Genomic DNA, 22164 nt, shown 5'->3' with positions numbered 1-22164 from the left:
ATTTGATGGACTCTAGCATAATTCGCTAATGACTAGCTGCTAAGGGTAAGTGGCGGCTTCAAGCAGAGGAACAGACTTTAACTCCTCTGGTGATTTCCCGCGCGCGGGAACCGCGCTCCTTTTGGACGCGCACGACACCTGAGGGAATGGCCGTCGGAGCTCAAGAATGATTTACAGATTATTTAAAGTAATGAGCACTTGCCGGGCCGACGCCGAGGGTAGAGCGTTGATTGGTTTACGGCTCTGAGATGAGATACATGAGGGTGGAGGTGCAGGGAGGTGTGAGGTTAGCCAAGAATGGTGGCTGGTGGAGGTATAGCACGCTCAACCTGTCTTGTCTTCGTGCACAGATGAGGAGTGACAGACAGACACAGAGACGGGGTAGTGGGACACAAAACCAGCTAAAAAAAAAAAAAGGTTACTTTCCATGAACATAAGAACATAAGAACAAAGGTAACTGCAGAAGGCCTATTGGCCCATACGAGGCAGCTCCTATTCTATAACCACCCAATCCCACTCATATACTTGTCCAACCCGTGCTTGAAACAATCGAGGGACCCCACCTCCACAATGTTACGCGGCAATTGGTTCCACAAATCAACAACCCTGTTACTGAACCAGTATTTACCCAAGTCTTTCCTAAATCTAAACTTATCCAATTTATATCCATTGTTTCGTGTTCTGTCCTGTGTTGATACTTTTAATACCCTATTAATATCCCCCCGGTTATGTCCATTCATCCACTTGTAAACCTCTATCATGTCACCCCTAACTCTTCGCCTTTCCAGTGAATGCAACTTAAGCTTTGTTAATCTTTCTTCATATGAAAGATTTCTAATTTGGGGAATTAACTTAGTCATCCTACGCTGGACACGTTCAAGTGAATTTATATCCATTCTATAATATGGCGACCAAAACTGAACTGCATAATCTAAATGGGGCCTAACTAGAGCAAGATATAGCTTGAGAACCACACCAGGTGTCTTGTTACTAACGCTGCGATTAATAAATCCAAGTGTCCGATTTGCCTTATTACGAACATTTATGCATTGATCCTTTTGTTTTAAATTCTTACTAATCATAACTCCCAGATCCCTTTCGCAATCCGACTTCGCAATCACAACACCATCTAGCTCGTATCTTGTAACTCTATCATCATTACCTAACCTCAGAACTTTACATTTATCAGCATTAAACTGCATCTGCCAATCCTTTGACCATTTCAAAACCCTATCTAGATCAACTTGAAGTTACTTCAAGTTACTTGAAGTTACTCCTTCGTTACTTCGTTGTTTTTTAAGCTGACGCACCTCCTCCCGCAGAGAGTCCAACTCTGTCCTCAGGGCTCCCACTAGAGTCACCAGGTCCTTCACTACAACTTCCATATTGCTATGATAATATAACAACACTTAAGTAACGAAGGAGGAGACCAGCAGTAAAGGGACCTCGTCTTGGAGAGTTGCGAAAGACAGGGGCCTTAAGAAGACTTTGATAAAGCCGCCTTCAAACGCCATAGCAACTTCAAATTCATTTGACGTTTTGGAGGACGAGTGCTGTGGAGAGACTGTGGATCGCGCAAAAGGGAAAGCAACGAAGAGAAAGGAAGCGCAGGCCCCTCAGAAAGTAAAGGAAGTACCTAAGCAAACATTAGTTGTGGGAGATTCCCAGATAAGGTATTTGGATAGAACGTTTTGTGCTAGAGATAGGGGGAACAGGTTAAGGGTTTGCTATCCCGGAGCTGGCATTGGTGATATTATAAACAACATGAATGATATTATGGCTGGTAATGGGAACAATCCCATTATTTGCATTAGCGTGGGAGGAAATGATGTTGGTCGAGTCAGGAGTGAGGAACTGATTCAGAGGTATAAAACAGCCATAGAGTTAGTTAGGAGCAAGGGAGGAATCCCGATCATATGTGGCATTCTTCCAAGAAAGGGAGTGGGAAATGAATGGATATCGAGGGCACTTGGTGTCAATTGCCGGCTGGAAAGATATTGCAAATCAAATGCAATATCTTTCATAGACAACTGGGAACACTTCTATGGAAGAAATGAAATGTATGCTCGTGATGGGGTGCATCTATCGAGAGCTGGGGTTGTTGCTGTTGCGAACTCGCTAGAAGAAGTGGTTAGAGGTGTTTGTTTGGGTTTAAACTGTTAGTAGATAGAGGTATGGGAATTGATTTGGAGGAAGGAGGTAATAAAAGTATGTGTTTGTGGGAGAAAGGAATTGGCAAAACGATCAGGGAAAGAGAAGGTCCGCAAAATAACAATTCACTTAGGGTATATTACACTAACAGTAGAAGTCTAAGAAATAAAATTAACGAATTAAATGCTCTTGTCTGCACAGAAAAAATAGATATTATTGCACTTACCGAAACGTGGATGAATGTAGAAAATAGAGAACTATTAGCTGAATATCAAATATATGGATTTAAACTATTTCACACAGATAGATATATTAGACGAGGAGGTGGAGTAGCCATATATGTTAGGGACAATTTGAAATGTAGTCTCAAAGAGGGAATCAAAACAGAGCCACACACAGAAACTATTTGGATTGAATTAAACGAAAAAGCTAATAATATTATAATAGGAGTAATATATAGGCCACCAAATTTAGACAGAATGGAAGCAAAGCATCTATGGGATGAAATATCTAGAGCATCTAGATCTAACAGTATTTATGTCATGGGTGACTTTAATTTTAGCGGAATAAACTGGTTGAACAAAACAGGGAATAGTGAAGCAGAAGATTTTCTAGAATTAATTGACGATTGCTTTCTTACGCAACACATTAAGGAACCAACACGGGAAAATAATATTTTAGATTTAGTGTTAACTAACAGGGAAACGCAAATTAATGACATCGAAATAGGGAGTGAGCTAGGGAGCAGTGATCACAAAGAAATCAGATTTAGCATAGAATGGAATAGACCAGTAGGAGAAAATTCTGTTAAAGTGCCAGATTTTCGAAAAGCTGATTTTAATAGCCTAAGAAATTTTTTGGGTCAAATTGATTGGAAAGGCTTGGGTATGGGGTGTGGGCCGGTCTTGGAGCGAGACATGAACCCAGCGATAGGTGACTTAAATGGGGATTTCGATGTGGATTCAATATATAACTTATTTAAGAATATTCTAAACAAAGCACAGGAACGTAGTATACCATACAAATTGAATAGATCGTATACTAATGACCCAAAGTGGATAACAAAGAATTTGAAGAACCTTATAGGTAAAAAGAGAGCTTGGTACAAAAGGATTAAAAATGGGGAGGTGACTTTAGAACAGGAATTCGTACAACTGGTTAGAAATGTTAAAAAAGAGATAAGGAAAGCAAAAAGAAACTATGAAGTTCGCATAGCAGGGCAAGCAAAGACAAATCCTAAAGGGTTTTTTCAGTTATATCGTACTAAGACTAGGGAAAGGATAGGTCCATTAAAAACTGAGACAGGTCAAATAACAGATAGTGATGAAGAGATGAGTAGTATTTTTAATAAATATTTTGTATCTGTATTTACTAAAGAGGAACTTAACAATATGCCTTCAGCCGAACAAGTCTATGTGGGTGGGGACGAGGACAGGTTGACGAGTTTAGCAGTTACCAGGGAGGATGTTCTTAAACAAATAGTAAAACTCAAACCAAACAAATCCCCAGGGCCGGATGAAGTGTTTGCTAGGGTGCTTAAAGAATGCAAAGAGGAGCTTTGTGACCCACTGTCAACCATATTTAATAAATCAATAGAGTCAGGCAGAGTGCCAGAGTTTTGGAAAGTTGCTAATGTGATACCAGTTTTTAAGAAAGGAGATAGATCACTTGCGTCTAACTATCGACCAATTAGCCTAACGTCTATTGTGGGAAAGTTACTCGAATCTATAATAGCAAATAAAATTCGTCTTCATCTTGAAAAACATAAATTAATAATTGAGTCGCAACATGGTTTTATAAATGGCCGTTCATGTTTAACAAATTTGTTATCTTTTTATTCTAGCATTGTTGAGGCAGTTGATAGTGGTAAGGATTGCGATGTTGTATACCTTGACTTTAGCAAAGCTTTTGATACAGTGCCACATGAAAGACTGATTAAAAAAATAGAGTCTCATGGTATTGGGGGTGCTATATTAAGCTGGATTAGGGCATGGCTATACCAAAGGAAACAGAGAGTTAGTATAAATGGAATCAAGTCAGAGTGGGAAAATGTTGTAAGTGGAGTGCCTCAAGGCTCTGTCCTGGGACCTCTGTTGTTTATAATATATATAAATGATTTAGATTCAGGTTTGAGTAGCAACATTTGCAAATTTGCCGATGATACGAAAATCGGTAGGGAAATTAATTCGGAGGAGGACTCACTATCACTTCAAGTTGATCTAGATAGGGTTTTGAAATGGTCAAAGGATTGGCAGATGCAGTTTAATGCTGATAAATGTAAAGTTCTGAGGTTAGGTAATGATGATAGAGTTACAAGATACGAGCTAGATGGTGTTGTGATTGCGAAGTCGGATTGCGAAAGGGATCTGGGAGTTATGATTAGTAAGAATTTAAAACAAAAGGATCAATGCATAAATGTTCGTAATAAGGCAAATCGGACACTTGGATTTATTAATCGCAGCGTTAGTAACAAGACACCTGGTGTGGTTCTCAAGCTATATCTTGCTCTAGTTAGGCCCCATTTAGATTATGCAGTTCAGTTTTGGTCGCCATATTATAGAATGGATATAAATTCACTTGAACGTGTCCAGCGTAGGATGACTAAGTTAATTCCCCAAATTAGAAATCTTTCATATGAAGAAAGATTAACAAAGCTTAAGTTGCATTCACTGGAAAGGCGAAGAGTTAGGGGCGACATGATAGAGGTTTACAAGTGGGTGAATGGACATAACAAGGGGGATATTAATAGGGTATTAAAAGTATCAACACAGGACAGAACACGAAACAATGGGTATAAATTGGATAAGTTTAGATTTAGGAAAGACTTGGGTAAATACTGGTTCAGTAACAGGGTTGTAGATTTGTGGAACCAATTGCCGCGTAACGTGGTGGAGGTGGGGTCCCTCGATTGTTTCAAGCGCGGGTTGGACAAGTATATGAGTGGGATTGGGTGGTTATAGAATAGGAGCTGCCTCGTATGGGCCAATAGGCCTTCTGCAGTTACCTTTGTTCTTATGTTCTTATGTTCTTATGAAGTGATAGTGAGTCCTCCTCCGAATTAATTTCCCTACCGATTTTCGTATCATCGGCAAATTTGCAAATGTTGCTACTCAAACCTGAATCTAAATCATTTATATATATTATAAACAACAGAGGTCCCAGGACAGAGCCTTGAGGCACTCCACTTACAACATTTTCCCACTCTGACTTGATTCCATTTATACTAACTCTCTGTTTCCTTTGGTATAGCCATGCCCTAATCCAGCTTAATATAGCACCCCCAATACCATGAGACTCTATTTTTTTAATCAGTCTTTCATGTGGCACTGTATCAAAAGCTTTGCTAAAGTCAAGGTATACAACATCGCAATCCTTACCACTATCAACTGCCTCAACAATGCTAGAATAAAAAGATAACAAATTTGTTAAACATGAACGGCCATTTATAAAACCATGTTGCGACTCAATTATTAATTTATGTTTTTCAAGATGAAGACGAATTTTATTTGCTATTATAGATTCGAGTAACTTTCCCACAATAGACGTTAGGCTAATTGGTCGATAGTTAGACGCAAGTGATCTATCTCCTTTCTTAAAAACTGGTATCACATTAGCAACTTTCCAAAACTCTGGCACTCTGCCTGACTCTATTGATTTATTAAATATGGTTGACAGTGGGTCACAAAGCTCCTCTTTGCATTCTTTAAGCACCCTAGCAAACACTTCATCCGGCCCTGGGGATTTGTTTGGTTTGAGTTTTACTATTTGTTTAAGAACATCCTCCCTGGTAACTGCTAAACTCGTCAACCTGTCCTCGTCCCCACCCACATAGACTTGTTCGGCTGAAGGCATATTGTTAAGTTCCTCTTTAGTAAATACAGATACAAAATATTTATTAAAAATACTACTCATCTCTTCATCACTATCTGTTATTTGACCTGTCTCAGTTTTTAATGGACCTATCCTTTCCCTAGTCTTAGTACGATATAACTGAAAAAACCCTTTAGGATTTGTCTTTGCTTGCCCTGCTATGCAAACTTCATAGTTTCTTTTTGCTTTCCTTATCTCTTTTTTAACATTTCTAACCAGTTGTACGAATTCCTGTTCTAAAGTGACCTCCCCATTTTTAATCCTTTTGTACCAAGCTCTCTTTTTACCTATAAGGTTCTTCAAATTCTTTGTTATCCACTTTGGGTCATTAGTATACGATCTATTCAATTTGTATGGTATACTACGTTCCTGTGCTTTGTTTAGAATATTCTTAAATAAGTTATATATTGAATCCACATCGAAATCCCCATTTAAGTCACCTATCGCTGGGTTCATGTCTCGCTCCAAGACCGGCCCACACCCCATACCCAAGCCTTTCCAATCAATTTGACCCAAAAAATTTCTTAGGCTATTAAAATCAGCTTTTCGAAAATCTGGCACTTTAACAGAATTTTCTCCTACTGGTCTATTCCATTCTATGCTAAATCTGATTTCTTTGTGATCACTGCTCCCTAGCTCACTCCCTATTTCGATGTCATTAATTTGCGTTTCCCTGTTAGTTAACACTAAATCTAAAATATTATTTTCCCGTGTTGGTTCCTTAATGTGTTGCGTAAGAAAGCAATCGTCAATTAATTCTAGAAAATCTTCTGCTTCACTATTCCCTGTTTTGTTCAACCAGTTTATTCCGCTAAAATTAAAGTCACCCATGACATAAATACTGTTAGATCTAGATGCTCTAGATATTTCATCCCATAGATGCTTTGCTTCCATTCTGTCTAAATTTGGTGGCCTATATATTACTCCTATTATAATATTATTAGCTTTTTCGTTTAATTCAATCCAAATAGTTTCTGTGTGTGGCTCTGTTTTGATTCCCTCTTTGAGACTACATTTCAAATTGTCCCTAACATATATGGCTACTCCACCTCCTCGTCTAATATATCTATCTGTGTGAAATAGTTTAAATCCATATATTTGATATTCAGCTAATAGTTCTCTATTTTCTACATTCATCCACGTTTCGGTAAGTGCAATAATATCTATTTTTTCTGTGCAGACAAGAGCATTTAATTCGTTAATTTTATTTCTTAGACTTCTACTGTTAGTGTAATATACCCTAAGTGAATTGTTATTTTGCGGACCTTCTCTTTCCCTGATCGTTTTGCCAATTCCTTTCTCCCACAAACACATACTTTTATTACCTCCTTCCTCCAAATCAATTCCCATACCTCTATCTACTAACAGTTTAAACCCAAACAAACACCTCTAACCACTTCTTCTAGCGAGTTCGCAACAGCAACAACCCCAGCTCTCGATAGATGCACCCCATCACGAGCATACATTTCATTTCTTCCATAGAAGTGTTCCCAGTTGTCTATGAAAGATATTGCATTTGATTTGCAATATCTTTCCAGCCGGCAATTGACACCAAGTGCCCTCGATATCCATTCATTTCCCACTCCCTTTCTTGGAAGAATGCCACATATGATCGGGATTCCTCCCTTGCTCCTAACTAACTCTATGGCTGTTTTATACCTCTGAATCAGTTCCTCACTCCTGACTCGACCAACATCATTTCCTCCCACGCTAATGCAAATAATGGGATTGTTCCCATTACCAGCCATAATATCATTCATGTTGTTTATAATATCACCAATGCCAGCTCCGGGATAGCAAACCCTTAACCTGTTCCCCCTATCTCTAGCACAAAACGTTCTATCCAAATACCTTATCTGGGAATCTCCCACAACTAATGTTTGCTTAGGTACTTCCTTTACTTTCTGAGGGGCCTGCGCTTCCTTTCTCTTCGTTGCTTTCCCTTTTGCGCGATCCACAGTCTCTCCACAGCACTCGTCCTCCAAAACGTCAAATGAATTTGAAGTTGCTATGGCGTTTGAAGGCGGCTTTATCAAAGTCTTCTTAAGGCCCCTGTCTTTCGCAACTCTCCAAGACGAGGTCCCTTAATTGACTCATGCAATGAGTCAATTAAGAGAGACAATCGGGATACATTAATTACAGTGTATATTCGATTGTAACCTTTACCTGACCTTCTTTGATAAGGTCACCACCCAAATGGTCAGCTTTGCGTCCTCCCCAACAATGAATCCGGTGTGTCACTTTTACCGACACAAAAATATATCCGGCTCGCCACCATAGTTCCCAAAACTATATCCGACAGGCCACTTGGCTTACCCATAAAAATGTATCCGGCTACCCACTTAATTTAAACCCCTCCCCCCCACCCCATTGAAATATATCCGGCTAACCACTTTCCTTGTCACAAAAAAACAAATGTATCCGGCTCGCCAGAGAGAAGAAACCGAGCGACAAGCACCACAGGCAGCTCAAAGCATGCCAGACATTGTTAATGGCTGAACCGGTTTCCGCTGATAATTAAGATAAATAATTACTTACAGCCGACGTCTTTAAGAAAAAGACAAGGCACTCACGAGGCTAAAAACCCTTACCTTTTCAAAAATTACTCTTTGCTACTACTAACTAATTTGGCCTAATGGCCAATTTTCTCAAGTTCCAAGTTGGTTAGCATACTAACACAAGAATACAGGAAATTGCAGACGTCCTATTGAGCCATAGGAGGCAGCTCCTATTGACCCATACGAGGCAGCTCCTATTGACCCATACGAGGAAGCTCCTACTGACCCATACGAGGCAGCTCCTACTGACCCATACGAGGCAGCTTCTATTGACCCATACGAGGCAGCTCCTACTGACCCATACGAGGCAGCGCCTATTGACCCATAGGAGGAAACTCCTATTTATACCCACCCAAACTCATTCATATATGTATAAGTTAATGGCGTTCCAGTGTAGAGGACTAATTAACTTAATAGGATTATACAGGCCATTTAAGCCAGTTATACTGACCTTAACCGTACTGCAGCCCACAACAGCTGCCTAAATCACAGATACCTGTTCACTGCTAAGTGAAGAGAGGCATCAGGTAAAAGGAAACGTACCCAAACGTTTCTCCGACCTCCAAGGAGGGAGGAAACGAGCCTAGAATCACTCTGTTGTGAACTGACTGCGCTAACAGCTTCGCTACAAGGGCCCCCAACTGACGTTCCGTCCCCACGTATACTCTAACTGGTGATAATCAGTGCTAACTGTCTATAACCATAACAACCTTGAGCCGAGAACGAGCTAGCAGCATTTCGAAACTCGTTAACTCTCGGATAAATGCAGATTAAGCCGCCATCATCGGGGGGGGGCAAAGATGTACGGGTTTCGCAAAGTGGACACGTAAATACTTGATGAATCCCCACAAGGGGCCTCGTAGCCTGGTGGATAGCGCGCAGGACTCGTAATTCTGTGGCGCGGGTTCGATTCCCGCACGAGGCAGATACAAATGGGCAAAGTTTCTTTCACCCTGAATGCCCCTGTTACCTAGCAGTAAATAGGTACCTGGGAGTTAGTCAGCTGTCACGGGCTGCTTCCTGGGGGTGGAGGCCTGGTCGAGGACCGGGCCGCGGGGACACTAAAGCCCCGAAATCATCTCAACATAACCTCAAGAAGGGACATTTTGTTACGTGGGCGTTGATAAGCGGGTTCATTAAGGTCTCCGAGGCCGAGCTGCACCCGGGGAACAGATTATCAGCCAATAGTGAAGACAGAGGAGCAGAAGGCTCTCTCCTTCCTCTTCCTCATGCTGCCTCAAGACTAACGCCAAGCGGGCTCACCATAGCCCGTGCTACTTGGAACTTTTTGTTCCAGGTAGCAAATCTTAAACAACAACAACAGCAACGCCAAGCCATAAACAATGCCGTGGCAGAAAATAAATAAGATAAGTGTAATCTTGCAGCAAGAGAGGCAATTTGAAGATCATTTAGCCAGGTGACCAATCAGAAAACAGTGTTAAGCGCAGCCAGTCAGAACAAGAGGGCGTTGAGTGCACCCAACTGAGTGTCCTCTTTGCCATAAGCAGTTCAATTAAGCGTGCAATAGCCTTAGATGCAATGGAGATGGACTCGAACAATGGAGCTGTCTGGGAAGCAAAGTGTAAATTGCTCATTATATAATTAACGTACATTCACCAAGGGTTTGTGTCAAGGGTTTTTTCTCAATGGTCTATAGTTAATTCTGGGGTATGCAGCACCAGCCCGGAACCCCGACATAAACCTATAAATCCCAACTTTAACTATAATATCGAGGCTTGTACCAGAACAAGGAGGATTAAGAGAATGAGGAAACACTTCAATAGGAGAGGCTAAGGAAACTGTCGCTCCCCACGCCTGAGAGAGAGAGAGGACTCGTGGAGACATGATGACGACATAGGAGATTCTCGTAAACGGTTGAATTTAAACAACAAAGCGCCATGATGAAAGGCAAGATGTACAGGTTTCGTAGATGGACTCTTTGATGAACCCCGACCCTGGTTCGCAAATAGGTCACATAGATGTTACTAAGAACCTCACTAAGAGAAGGGAAGTATCACTCATCAGCAGACTGGAACTATCGCTCTAGTCGGTAAGGACATGTAGGTAATCGCACGCACGCATACACACACACACACACACACACACACACACACACACACACACACACACACACACACACACACACACACACACACACACACACACACGTATCACTGACAGCACACACACATCACTGACACTGACAAGCATCCCCTGTAAAATACTGGAAAGAATAATTAGGCTGCGACTGGTTGCACACCTGGAGAACATTAGGTTTGTGAACAAACATCAACATGGGTTCTGGACAGGGAAATCGTGCCTAACAAACCTTCTGGAATTCTATGATAAAATAACGAGGATAAGACAGGACAGAGATGGTTGGGCAGACTGCATATTTCTGGACTGCCAAAAAGCCTTTGATACAGTACCGCACATGAGACTGCTGTTCAAGCTCGAGAGGCAGGCGGGGGTGGGGGGAAAGGTCCTAGAATGGATAAGGAACTACCTAACAGGAAGGAGCCAAAGAGTTACGGTAAGGGGCGAGAAGTCGGACTGGCGAACAGTAACAAGTGGAGTACCACAAGGATCGGTGCTGGGACCAATTCTATTTCTTGTATATGTTAACGACATGTTTACAGGCGTAGAGTCCTACATGTCGATGTTTGCGGATGATGCAAAGTTGATGAGAAGAGTTGTGACAGATGAGGATTGCAGGATCCTCCAAGAGGACCTGAACAGATTGCAGAGATGGTCAGAGAAATGGCTACTAGAATTCAACACGAGCAAATGTAAAGTTATGGAAATGGGACTAGGAGATAGGAGACCAAAGGGACAGTACACAATGAAGGGGAACAGCCTACCTGTAACGACGCGTGAAAGAGACCTGGGGGTGGACGTAACACCTAATCTATCTCCTGAGGCACATATTAATAGGATAACGACAGCAGCGTACTCTACACTGGCAAAAGTTAGAACATCATTCAGAAACCTAAGTAAGGAGGCATTTAGGGCGCTTTACACTGCCTACGTAAGGCCAGTCTTAGAGTATGCCGCCTCATCATGGAGTCCCCATCTGAAGAAACATATAATGAAACTGGAAAAGGTTCAGAGGTTTGCAACGAGACTCGTCCCAGAGCTACGAGGGATGGGGTATGAAGAGCGCCTGAGGGAATTGTGCCTTACGACACTAGAAAGAAGAAGGGAGAGGGGGGACATGATAGGAACGTATAAGATACTCAGAGGAATTGACAGAGTGGACATAGACGAAATGTTCACACGGAATAGTAACAGAACGAGAGGACATGGATGGAAGCTTGAAACTCAGATGAGTCACAGAGATGTTAGGAAGTTTTCTTTTAGCGTGAGAGTAGTGGGGAAATGGAATGCACTTCAGGAACAGGTTGTGGAAGCAAATACTATTCATAATTTTAAAACCAGGTATGATAGGGAAATAGGACAGGAGTCATTGCTGTAAACAACCGATGCTCGAAAGGTGGGATCCAAGAGTCAATGCTCGATCCTGCAGACACAACTAGGTGAGTACACGCACACACACACACGCACACACACACACACACACACACACACACACACACACACACACACACACACACACACACACACAGCCGGGGCCGGGAGGGACGACACAGTGGAAAAGTAATAATCATCATTAGCAAATTGTCGGGTGGTGTCGCTGGCCATCCCCACGGGTGTGTGTGTGTGTGTGTGTGTGTGTGTGTGTGTGTGTGTGTGTGTGTGTGTGTGTGTGTGTGTGTGTGTGTGTGTGTGTGTTGAGTTCCTCGTCTCCTCCCTCCTTCCCTTCTCCCTCCTTCTCTCCCTTGTTTGTTGTTTTAGATTTAGCTATTCAGAACGACATGTCCATGTAGCACGGTCTATGGTGAGCCCGTAACCTCCCTCCCTCCATGAAGTTCCTTGTATACGCACAGCACCCACAAGCAACCCTTACAAGAACTGCCTCACATAAGCCTCCGCCGACCCACAACTCTTCACAAACGTAAACATACCAGGTATACGGCTCGGATTCACGAACGGATGCAACGTAGTCGTCCGAACGGCCTTCCACGAACGATGACAAGGGGCCAGAACTCGTCGAGAGAAGCGAAGGAACAATTATTAAGGGCACAACGGGTATATTACATAATTATTAAGGAATTATACACTCCGTTATCCCGGAAATTATGACAAATTCGGATAATCCGGAGCGTTTGTACAGTCTCGGTGGTACGAAAGGGGCCCCCCTCCCCAACCCTCTTCCAGTTATCCGAATTTCAAGAGCGAGAGTCAAGCCGAATTTCGTTCAAGCAGATTGTTTGTGAGTTGTTAATGAACATTTGGACGCGGGAACGGTGGGGGAATACCTGTATGGTCTCGCAAGGCTGAGTTAACCTGGAAGGTTACCACTGGGGGACGTCTCCCTGTGGGAGGAGTCCCTGGAAGGGGTTACTTGTGTGGTGGTCTCCCTGTGGAAGTAGTCCCTGGAAGGGGGTACTTGTGTGGTGGTCTCCCTGTGGGAGTAGTCCCTGGAAGGGGGTTACTTGTGTGGTGGTCTCCCTGTGGGAGTGGTCCCTGGAAGGGGGTACTTGTGTGGTGGTCTCCCTGTGGGAGTAGTCCCTGGAAGGGGGGTACTTGTGTGGTGGTCTCCCTGTGGGAGTAGTCCCTGGAAGGGGGTTACTTGTGTGGTGGTCTCCCTGTGGGAGTGGTCCCTGGAAGGGGGTACTTGTGTGGTGGTCTCCCTGTGGGAGTAGTCCCTGGAAGGGGGGTACTTGTGTGGTGGTCTCCCTGTGGGAGTAGTCCCTGGAAGGGGGTACTTGTGTGGTGGTCTCCCTGTGGGAGTAGTCCCTGGAAGGGGGTTACTTGTGTGGTGGTCTCCCTGGGGGGAGAAGTCCCTGGAAGGGGGTACTTGTGTGGTGGTCTCCCTGAGGGAGAAGTCCCTGGAATGGGCAGGTGTGTGGAGGTGATCTTAGTAACATCCAGGATGGCTGCTTATGTTGAGACCTAATTGTCGGAGGAATTCCTGAAGACAAGCCTTGACGTAATTTCTAAACATGTAATCTGTTGTCGTGTTCCCCCCGGAGCACCTGTACACGGCCAGGCACAAATGGCTTCGAAGTGTTTTAAATGGTCTCTGAGTGTCTTAAATGAGCTCGAGGTGTCTTAAATGGCCTCGAGGTGTCTTAAATGAGCTCGAAGTGTCTTAAATGAGCTCGAAGTGTCTTAAATGGCCTCGAGGTGTCTTAAATGAGCTCGAAGTGTCTTAAATGAGCTCGAGGTGTCTTAAATGAGCTCGAGGTGTCTTAAATGAGCTCGAGGTGTCTTAAATGAGCTCGAGGTGTCTTAAATGAGCTCGAGGTGTTTTAAATGAGCTCGAGGTGTCTTAAATGAGCTCGAGGTGTCTTAAATGAGCTCGAGGTGTCTTAAATGAGCTCGAGGTGTCTTAAATGAGCTCGAGGTGTCTTAAATGAGCTCGAAGTGTCTTAAATGAGCTCGAAGTGTCTTGACTGGCCTTGAAGTGTCTTGACTGGCCTTGAAGTGTCTTGACTGGCCTTGAAGTGTCTTGACTGGCCTTGAAGTGTCTTGACTGGCCTTGAAGTGTCTTGACTGGCCTTGAAGTGTCTTGACTGGCCTCGAAGTGTCTTAAATGACCCTGGAAGTGTCTTAAATGACCCTGGAAGTGTCTTAAATGACCCTCGAAGTGTCTTAAATGACCTCGAGATGTTTTAAATGGCCGCGAAGTGTCTTAAATGACCCCCTCGAAGTGTCTTAAATGGCCGCGAAGTGTCTTAAATGGCCTGAAGGTGTCTTGGAAGCTCCACTCAAGTCTGCACACGTCATGGACTCATCCCCTCGTGTTCTCTCAGACAATTTTGTCTCCACGTTGAAGACCAAACATCGTATAGGCAGTTGTATGATAGCTATTGACCAGCCCCAAGAGTCTGTCAGTCACAGGTGATTCTTCTTCTTCTTCTTCACCATTTCCTTAGGTAAACTACTGCATGTTGTCACGTCTTGGTTCTCAGGTGATCATTACTAACCTTCAAACGCAACAACACAAGACCTAATGAAGCAGCAGAAGGTCCTTTGGGCCTAAACGAGGCAGCTCCCTATTTATATCAACCCGGACTATTGATTATATATATATATATATATATATATATATATATATATATATATATATATATATATATATTGGTAGCAGTCTTTCTTGTAAACATATGTTGTTGAATATGATATGACCGAAAGGGTAAGATTGATGAGTCTAACACGAATCTTCTCATATTTTCTTACGTTTTTCTTCACTGTCGGGTGTAATTGAAAAATTAACTCTCCGCAGTTAATTTTCGCATTTTTATTTATGGTCTGACGCCTAAAAGCGTTTCGCAAGGACTTTTTACATTTTCAAAGACAGATTTTTACACACATCATTTCATGCTTATATTCGTTTTTGGGTGAGGTGACTAAAGACAGAACACGAATCAACAGGTATATTCGATGGGTATAGGGAGCCGGCGGCTGAGCGGACATAACACTGTACACGTGATCCTGTGGTCCCGGGTTCGATCCCGGGCGCCGATGAGAAACAATGGGCAGCGTTTGTTTCACCCTGATGCCCCTGTTACCTAGCAGTAAAATAGGTACCTGGGAGTTAGTCAGCCGTCACAGGCTGCTTCCTGGGGGTGGAGGCCTGGTCGAGGACCGGGCCGCGGGGACACTATAGCCCCGAAATCATCTCAAGATAACCCCAAGATATACTGCATAACTCCAAAGGTTCACAAAGGATTATTACAAACACGAACAGATCGTTAAACCCAAACTATGCTATTTGTTTACAGAAATCCTCTTGAGTTATAAACAGCATAATTCCTCCATTTGAGAACTGCTTGTTAAAGCAAGGCATAATATTTTCTGTTCGCTTTTTTGGTTGCTGTATCGCACTGTATTATATCTGTGGGTGTGTAATTTTGTGTGTAGTGTTGAATAATTTCAGCGTCCCGCGGGGACAGGCAGCGTTGTGGTGTTGCCAATCAGGAATGCACGATGAAAAATCTGAAATTTTATTTAGAGGTAGTTAGTGAGCAGAGAGAAGCTATCCATTAACACAGACAGCCTCCAGGGGCTTAACACTCAGAGATATATATACCCCCCTACTGCCATATGTGAATATATATATATATATATATATATATATATATATATATATATATATATATATATATATATATATATATATATATATATTCTTCCTTCTTCCAGCCAGAGGTGGTACTCCCTTCCTATATATATATATACAGTATATATATATATATATATATATATATATATATATATATATATATATATATATATATATATATATATATATATATATATGCTATCTGGGGTCTTGGCAACCCCAATCTGCTATTGGGGTTGCTATGGCAACCACATTTGCCCTTAATAATTGTCCTTTATTATTCAAGTATTAAAGAGCCTTGACCCCACTCCTTAATACGTCGCAGTTTAAAGGGTATTACTCAAAATTACACCACCGTATTATTGACGTATTTTAAAGCGTCAGTTTCCATAGGTTATAATCGGGTTGTGTGGGTTAGTACGTTTCTAAGTTAGGCAAAACAGCTGGCTTTTTTGACGTTACATCAAATTCAAACTCAGTTTTTGAATTATCTTTTGTATTAGCAACCTGTTGTGTATGGCATGTTGTGGCGATTGGTGGCAAGATACGCGCTTCGCAACCTACAGCTGGCGATGTGGTCTAAGTTCGAGCCCTGTAGGCAGCTGGGAGGATTGAATCAGCACAGAAATCCTTAACTGTCCGGTCATGTTCCCCCCAGCGGTAATTGGGAGGGGATTGGTTGTTAACCGTTGGCGGGTTGTGTTCAGGGGTAAAACTAGTTGAGTAGGCTTACCATGAACTATGGGAGAGAGAGAGAGAGAGAGAGAGAGAGAGAGAGAGAGAGAGAGAGAGAGAGAGAGAGAGAGAGAGAGAGAGAGAGAGAGAGAGAGAGAGAGAGAGAGAGAGAGAGAGAGAGAGAGAGAGACTGCTCGTGTTAAAGTTTACTAATTTTAATGCCTCAAAAGTATTTTATAATCTCTAATTCCCGCTAAAAAATATGCAATACCAATAAACGATAATTTGTCCTAAAACGACGACATTTCACTAATGGAGTCTAATTGTATCAATTTCATTTCGTATTCTGCACTAACTGGGCTGATGATAAGTAGTGACAGCCAATTATATTAATGAAGCTTATTAGGTAGGTCATTTTAGCAATTCGAAAATGACACACCGTTTCCAATACTTAATTTTTTCATATTGATTTTGAGTGGTTCAATAGCGTGTGTTTAGACATAAATGCGTTACTATGGCGGTTTCAATTTTAATCGGAAGTGATAGTCAATATTTTCCGGAAGAACCGTTATATTTTAGCCTATATTTGATCGTTAATAATTCAAAATTTAAAGTAAGTGCTGGCGGATATAGGATGATTTAACTATTTGTATTTTTTTTAGTGTATTGCAAGCTGTTTGGAGACAGTCTTTTCTACGTGAAAATTGGAATAATATACAGTACAAAGATATTCACATAATGTACATATATAAAATATAGAAAATAAATTGTATATAAGTATAGTAAAAACCGGAAATCAGGCCGTCTTCACACCAGTTATTATTGTACATCTGTCACTTCACTTCCATGACGTTGGTAATTATCGTACGGTTGTCATCGGCCCAGACACAAAGCTCTCATATATTACCGATTATTTCCTACAATTTAATAAAGTAGTCTGGTATTAATATGTTTTAATCAATATAAAAATAATATTAAAATATAAGATTAATGACACAAAAAGACCAGAATAATTTGAATTACTATGACAACGAAAAAAAAAATTAATTGTCGTACAGGGCCCTTCGAACGATAGTAATTTATTCGGACGACGAGTGACGAGCAATTATTTACAGATTGGCCGGACTAATGCCACGCTGGCCGGATGGGCTGGCCGGACTGCTCGAGACCTGACCAAACAGCCAGATAAGCTATTATATTAATTTTAATATTTCTTATCATTCACTAATAGGTTGGTCATAGCTGAAGACCAGAGCGAGACCTCCATGATGACACCGAGAAACTGCAAGATGACCTGGACAAACTAATGATCAAATGGCTACTAGAGTTTAACTGACGTAAGTGTAAAGTGATGAACTACAAGTAGGGAACAGAAGGCGAGACACAAGGCATCAAATGGGAGATAGTATCCTACAACGAGCTGCTCCCTATGTGTGTGTCTGTGGGGAGGGGGGGGGAGGAATCAGTTGATTGACTGACAGTTGAGAGGCGGGCCCAAAGAGCCGGAGCTCACCCCCCCGCAAGCACAACTAGGTGAATACAGTGAAGGTAAAGTTTCTTTTATCGTGGTGGCCGCGGCACCTTGGTGTTTACTGCTGGCCAGCTGCTCCCTCATGCATTATGAGGAGGTCCTCTCCCTCATGATCCTCTCCCTCATGCTGACGGAGAGTGTAGGAATGGGGGTGAATGTGAGGGGGGAGGATGGGGAGTGTACTGAGAAGGGGTTTTTGTCAAAGGGGGGATATGTGTCTGTGTACATCTCTCTCTCTCTCTCTCATAGGGGTGACATGTCCTGCTAAAGTCGCTTGTTAAATATTAACATGACGGAAAAACTTTGGGATTCTTCTAAAATTCTGGCGGGAAGCTCTTCTGGTCCTGTTGACGATTCTCGCGGGAAGCTCTTCTGGTCCTGTTGACGATTCTGGCGGGAAGCTCTTCTGGTCCTGTTGACGATTCTGGCGGGAAGCTCTTCTGGTCCTGTTGACGATTCTGGCGGGAAGCTCTTCTGGTCCTGTTGACGATTCTGGCGGGAAGCTCTTCTGGTCCTGTTGACGATTCTGGCGGGAAGCTCTTCTGGTCCTGTTGATAATTCTGGCGGGAAGCTCTTCTGGTCCTGTTGATAATTCTGGCGGGAAGCTCTTCTGGTCCTGTTGATAATTCTGGCGGGAAGCTCTTCTGGTCCTGTTGACGATTCTGGCGGGAAGCTCTTCTGGTCCTGTTGACGATTCTGGCGGGAAGCTCTTCTGGTCCTGTTGACGATTCTGGCGGGAAGCTCTTCTGGTCCTGTTGACGATTCTGGCGGGAAGCTCTTCTGGTCTTGTTGACGATTCTGGCGGGAAGCTCTTCTGGTCCTGTTGATAATTCTGGCGGGAAGCTCTTCTGGTCCTGTTGATAATTCTGGCGGGAAGCTCTTCTGGTCCTGTTGATAATTCTGGCGGGAAGCTCTTCTGGTCCTGTTGACGATTCTGGCGGGAAGCTCTTCTGGTCCTGTTGACGATTCTGGCGGGAAGCTCTTCTGGTCCTGTTGACGATTCTGGCGGGAAGCTCTTCTGGTCCTGTTGATAATTCTGGCGGGAAGCTCTTCTGGTCCTGTTGACGATTCTGGCGGGAAGCTCTTCTGGTCCTGTTGATAATTCTGGCGGGAAGCTCTTCTGGTCCTGTTGATAATTCTGGCGGGAAGCTCTTCTGGTCCTGTTGATAATTCTGGCGGGAAGCTCTTCTGGTCCTGTTGATAATTCTGGCGGGAAGCTCTTCTGGTCCTGTTGATAATTCTGGCGGGAAGCTCTTCTGGTCCTGTTGATAATTCTGGCGGGAAGCTCTTCTGGACCCGTTGACAATTCTGGCGGGAAGCTCTTCTGGACCCGTTGACAATTCTGGCGGGAAGCTCTCGTCCTCTCAAGGACATAGAGATACCGAGATCGAGAGACAGAGTAGCGCCTCAGGCCCTCTGGCAGGGTCTATGGCCCTCTGGCACGACCTCACGGTCCTTCTTGCAGGGCCCTTGCCCTCCGGCAGAACCTCCGTAACGAGAAACTAAACTCTGCCAGACACCTTTTCATGGCCAGAAATGCGTGGGTGAAGATGCTTGCCGTCCATTCATCAACCGTAATGACTTGTAACGACGCGGCCACGGAATCGGACACGTGATCTTCAGATTGTTTGGCCGTCTCAAGGGTTATCTGGGAGAAGTGTGACTCTTTGGAAGGGAGTATATGGTTCCCTGCTCACTAGGGCTTGATGCCAGGTGCAGGTGGTGGTGGTCGTGGTGGTGGTGGTCGTGGAGGTGGTGGTAGTGCAGGTGGTGGTGGTCGTGGTGGTGGTAGTGCAGGTGGTGGTGGTGGTGGTGGTGGTCGTGGTGGTGGTCGTGGTGGTGGTGGTAGTGGAGGTGGTGGTAGTGCAGGTGGTGGTGGTCGTGGAGGTGGTGGCGGTGGTGGTGGTGGTGGTGGTGGTGGTGGTGGTGCAGGTGGTGGTGGTGGTGGTGGTGGTGGTGGTGCAGGTGGTGGTCGTGGTGGTGGTCGTGGTGGTGGTGGTCGTGGTGGTCGTGGAGGTGGTGGTAGTGCAGGTGGTGGTGGTCGTGGTGGTGGTGGTGGTGGTCGTCGTCGTCGTAGTGGAGGTGGTGGTGGTGCAGGTAGTACTTGCCTATTAGTGTCTATGGGGAAGTGAGGTTTAGCTCTCTGTCCCACCCCTTTACCTCCTTCACCTTCTCCATCCTCCCCATTAAAAGGGGGTAAAGCCCCTCATAATGAAGGGGTCGACGCCGGTACAGTGGACTCCTTAATGGTTAAATAATGGCAAGATCTACGGCACTGTTGTGAAGACTCAGGCATTACTCACCGTGAGTCCCCTCTCTCTCTCACTGACGACTCTAAGTGAGTCCTCAAATCAATCCCTGAATCTGTCAACGAGTCAATCCACGAGTCAGTTCATGAGTCAGTCACTGAATCAGTCACTGAATCAGTCACTGAATCAGTCACTGAATCAGTCACTGAATCAGTCCATGAGTCAATCCCTGTCAGTCTATGAATCAGGTTTGTATAGGGACATGTAAGGTTATTATTAAGGGGAAATGTTGAGATTTTACGACTGAATGGAACTTATGAGGGATATGAGGACAAGGAGCTGATATATGAAGACAAGGAGCTGAGATATGAGGACAAGGAGCTGAGATATGAGGACAAGGAGCTGAGATATGAGGATAAGGTGTTGGGATATGAGGACAAGGAACTGAGATATGAGGACAAGGAGTTGGAATATAAGGACAAGGAGCTGGGATATGAGGACAAGGAGCAGGTATATGAGGACAAGAAGCTAGCATATGAGGACATGGAGCTGGGATATGAGGACAAGGAGCTGGTATATGAGGACAAGGAGCTGGAATATGAGGACAAGGAGCTGAGATATGAGGACAAGGTGTTGGGATATGAGGACAAGGAACTGAGATATGAGGACAAGGAGTTGGAATATAAGGACAAGGAGCTGGGATATGAGGACAAGAAGCAGGTATATGAGGACAAGAAGCTAGCATATGAGGACATGGAGCTGGGATATGAGGACAAGGAGCTGGTATATGAGGACAAGGAGCTGGAATATGAGGACAAGGAGCTGAGATATGAGGACAAGATGCTGAGATACGAGGACAAGATGCTGAGATATGAGGACAAGGAGCTGAGATATGAGGACAACGAGCTGAGACACAAGGGCGGACTATACATTGGAATATGAATTCAGAATGAAGACACAATGCCAAACCCCCTTGCACCATCGAGGATCGAACACCCCCCCCCCCCGACCTTGCAACATGAGAGAGGGGTCGTCGCCCCTGCTGCAACCTCTCCTGCAAGCTCATCGATTGGCACTGGGGGGAACAAATCAACAAATTAGATGAGCTTCGCCCGGATGAATCCAACCAAAGAATGCTAATTCCCCCCCCCCCTTTGACTTCTATACTATTAACGCACCTGACAACGGAAACCGTTACTTTGCAACAGGACCCCCCCCCCCCGCCTCATTTATTTATCTTCTCTGTATGAGAAGCAAAGTCCTCCTAAAATGCCCAACATATGTATATCATCTTATATATATTATTATATGAAAGAAGAGGATATATATATATATATATATATATATATATATATATATATATATATATATATATATATATATATATATATATATATATATATAACCTAGAAGGGGTACCACCTCTGGTGCAAGTGTAGGGACCCATAGCCTCGGAGAAGAAAATAAAGAGTACTCAGAGAAGACCTTGTGGATCCTCACTGAACACTCTGATATTCTTGCGTGACTAGGTAACCATCTAATTGGCTAGTTCCTCAATTTTTGGAGATTACTATTTCAGCAACTCTTTGAATTTTGTTTTAGTTTCTTGTGTAATTCCTAATTAGATCCCATTCAGTATAGTTTATTTTTGTATAGTTTTGGACTGGGAGAATTTACTACCGATAAATTTCCTGAACCTGACACATCCAATCAAATTCAGCTTGATTAGACGAGTCTGAAAGCTCAGCTTGATTAGACGAGTCTGAAAGCTCAGCTTGATTAGAAGTGTGCTCCAATGTGTGAGCACACTTCTAATCATCTTAGCCTACACACACACACACACACACGGTAGGCTGTGTGTGTGTGTGTGTGTGTGTGTGTGTGTGTGTGTGTGTGTGTGTGTGTGTGTGTGTGTGTGTGTGTGTGTGTGTGTGTGTG

General features: G+C 43.4%; 1 protein-coding gene across 1 annotated transcript; it reads right to left on the bottom strand.

Annotated features, from left to right (window-relative positions):
* Positions 1 to 18241: 18241 nt before the first annotated feature.
* Positions 18242 to 19351, bottom strand: LOC138355266 (uncharacterized). Its single transcript, XM_069310130.1, has one exon. It carries the CDS (start codon positions 19349 to 19351, stop codon positions 18242 to 18244), a length of 1110 nt encoding a protein of 369 aa, XP_069166231.1.
* Positions 19352 to 22164: the final 2813 nt, after the last annotated feature.

This window comes from Procambarus clarkii, chromosome 66, assembly GCF_040958095.1.
Source record: "Procambarus clarkii isolate CNS0578487 chromosome 66, FALCON_Pclarkii_2.0, whole genome shotgun sequence".
NCBI classification, from domain to species: Eukaryota; Metazoa; Arthropoda; class Malacostraca; order Decapoda; family Cambaridae; genus Procambarus; species Procambarus clarkii.
The sequence above is the reverse complement of the archived record's forward strand: the minus strand, read 5'-3'. Positions and strand labels throughout refer to the sequence as shown.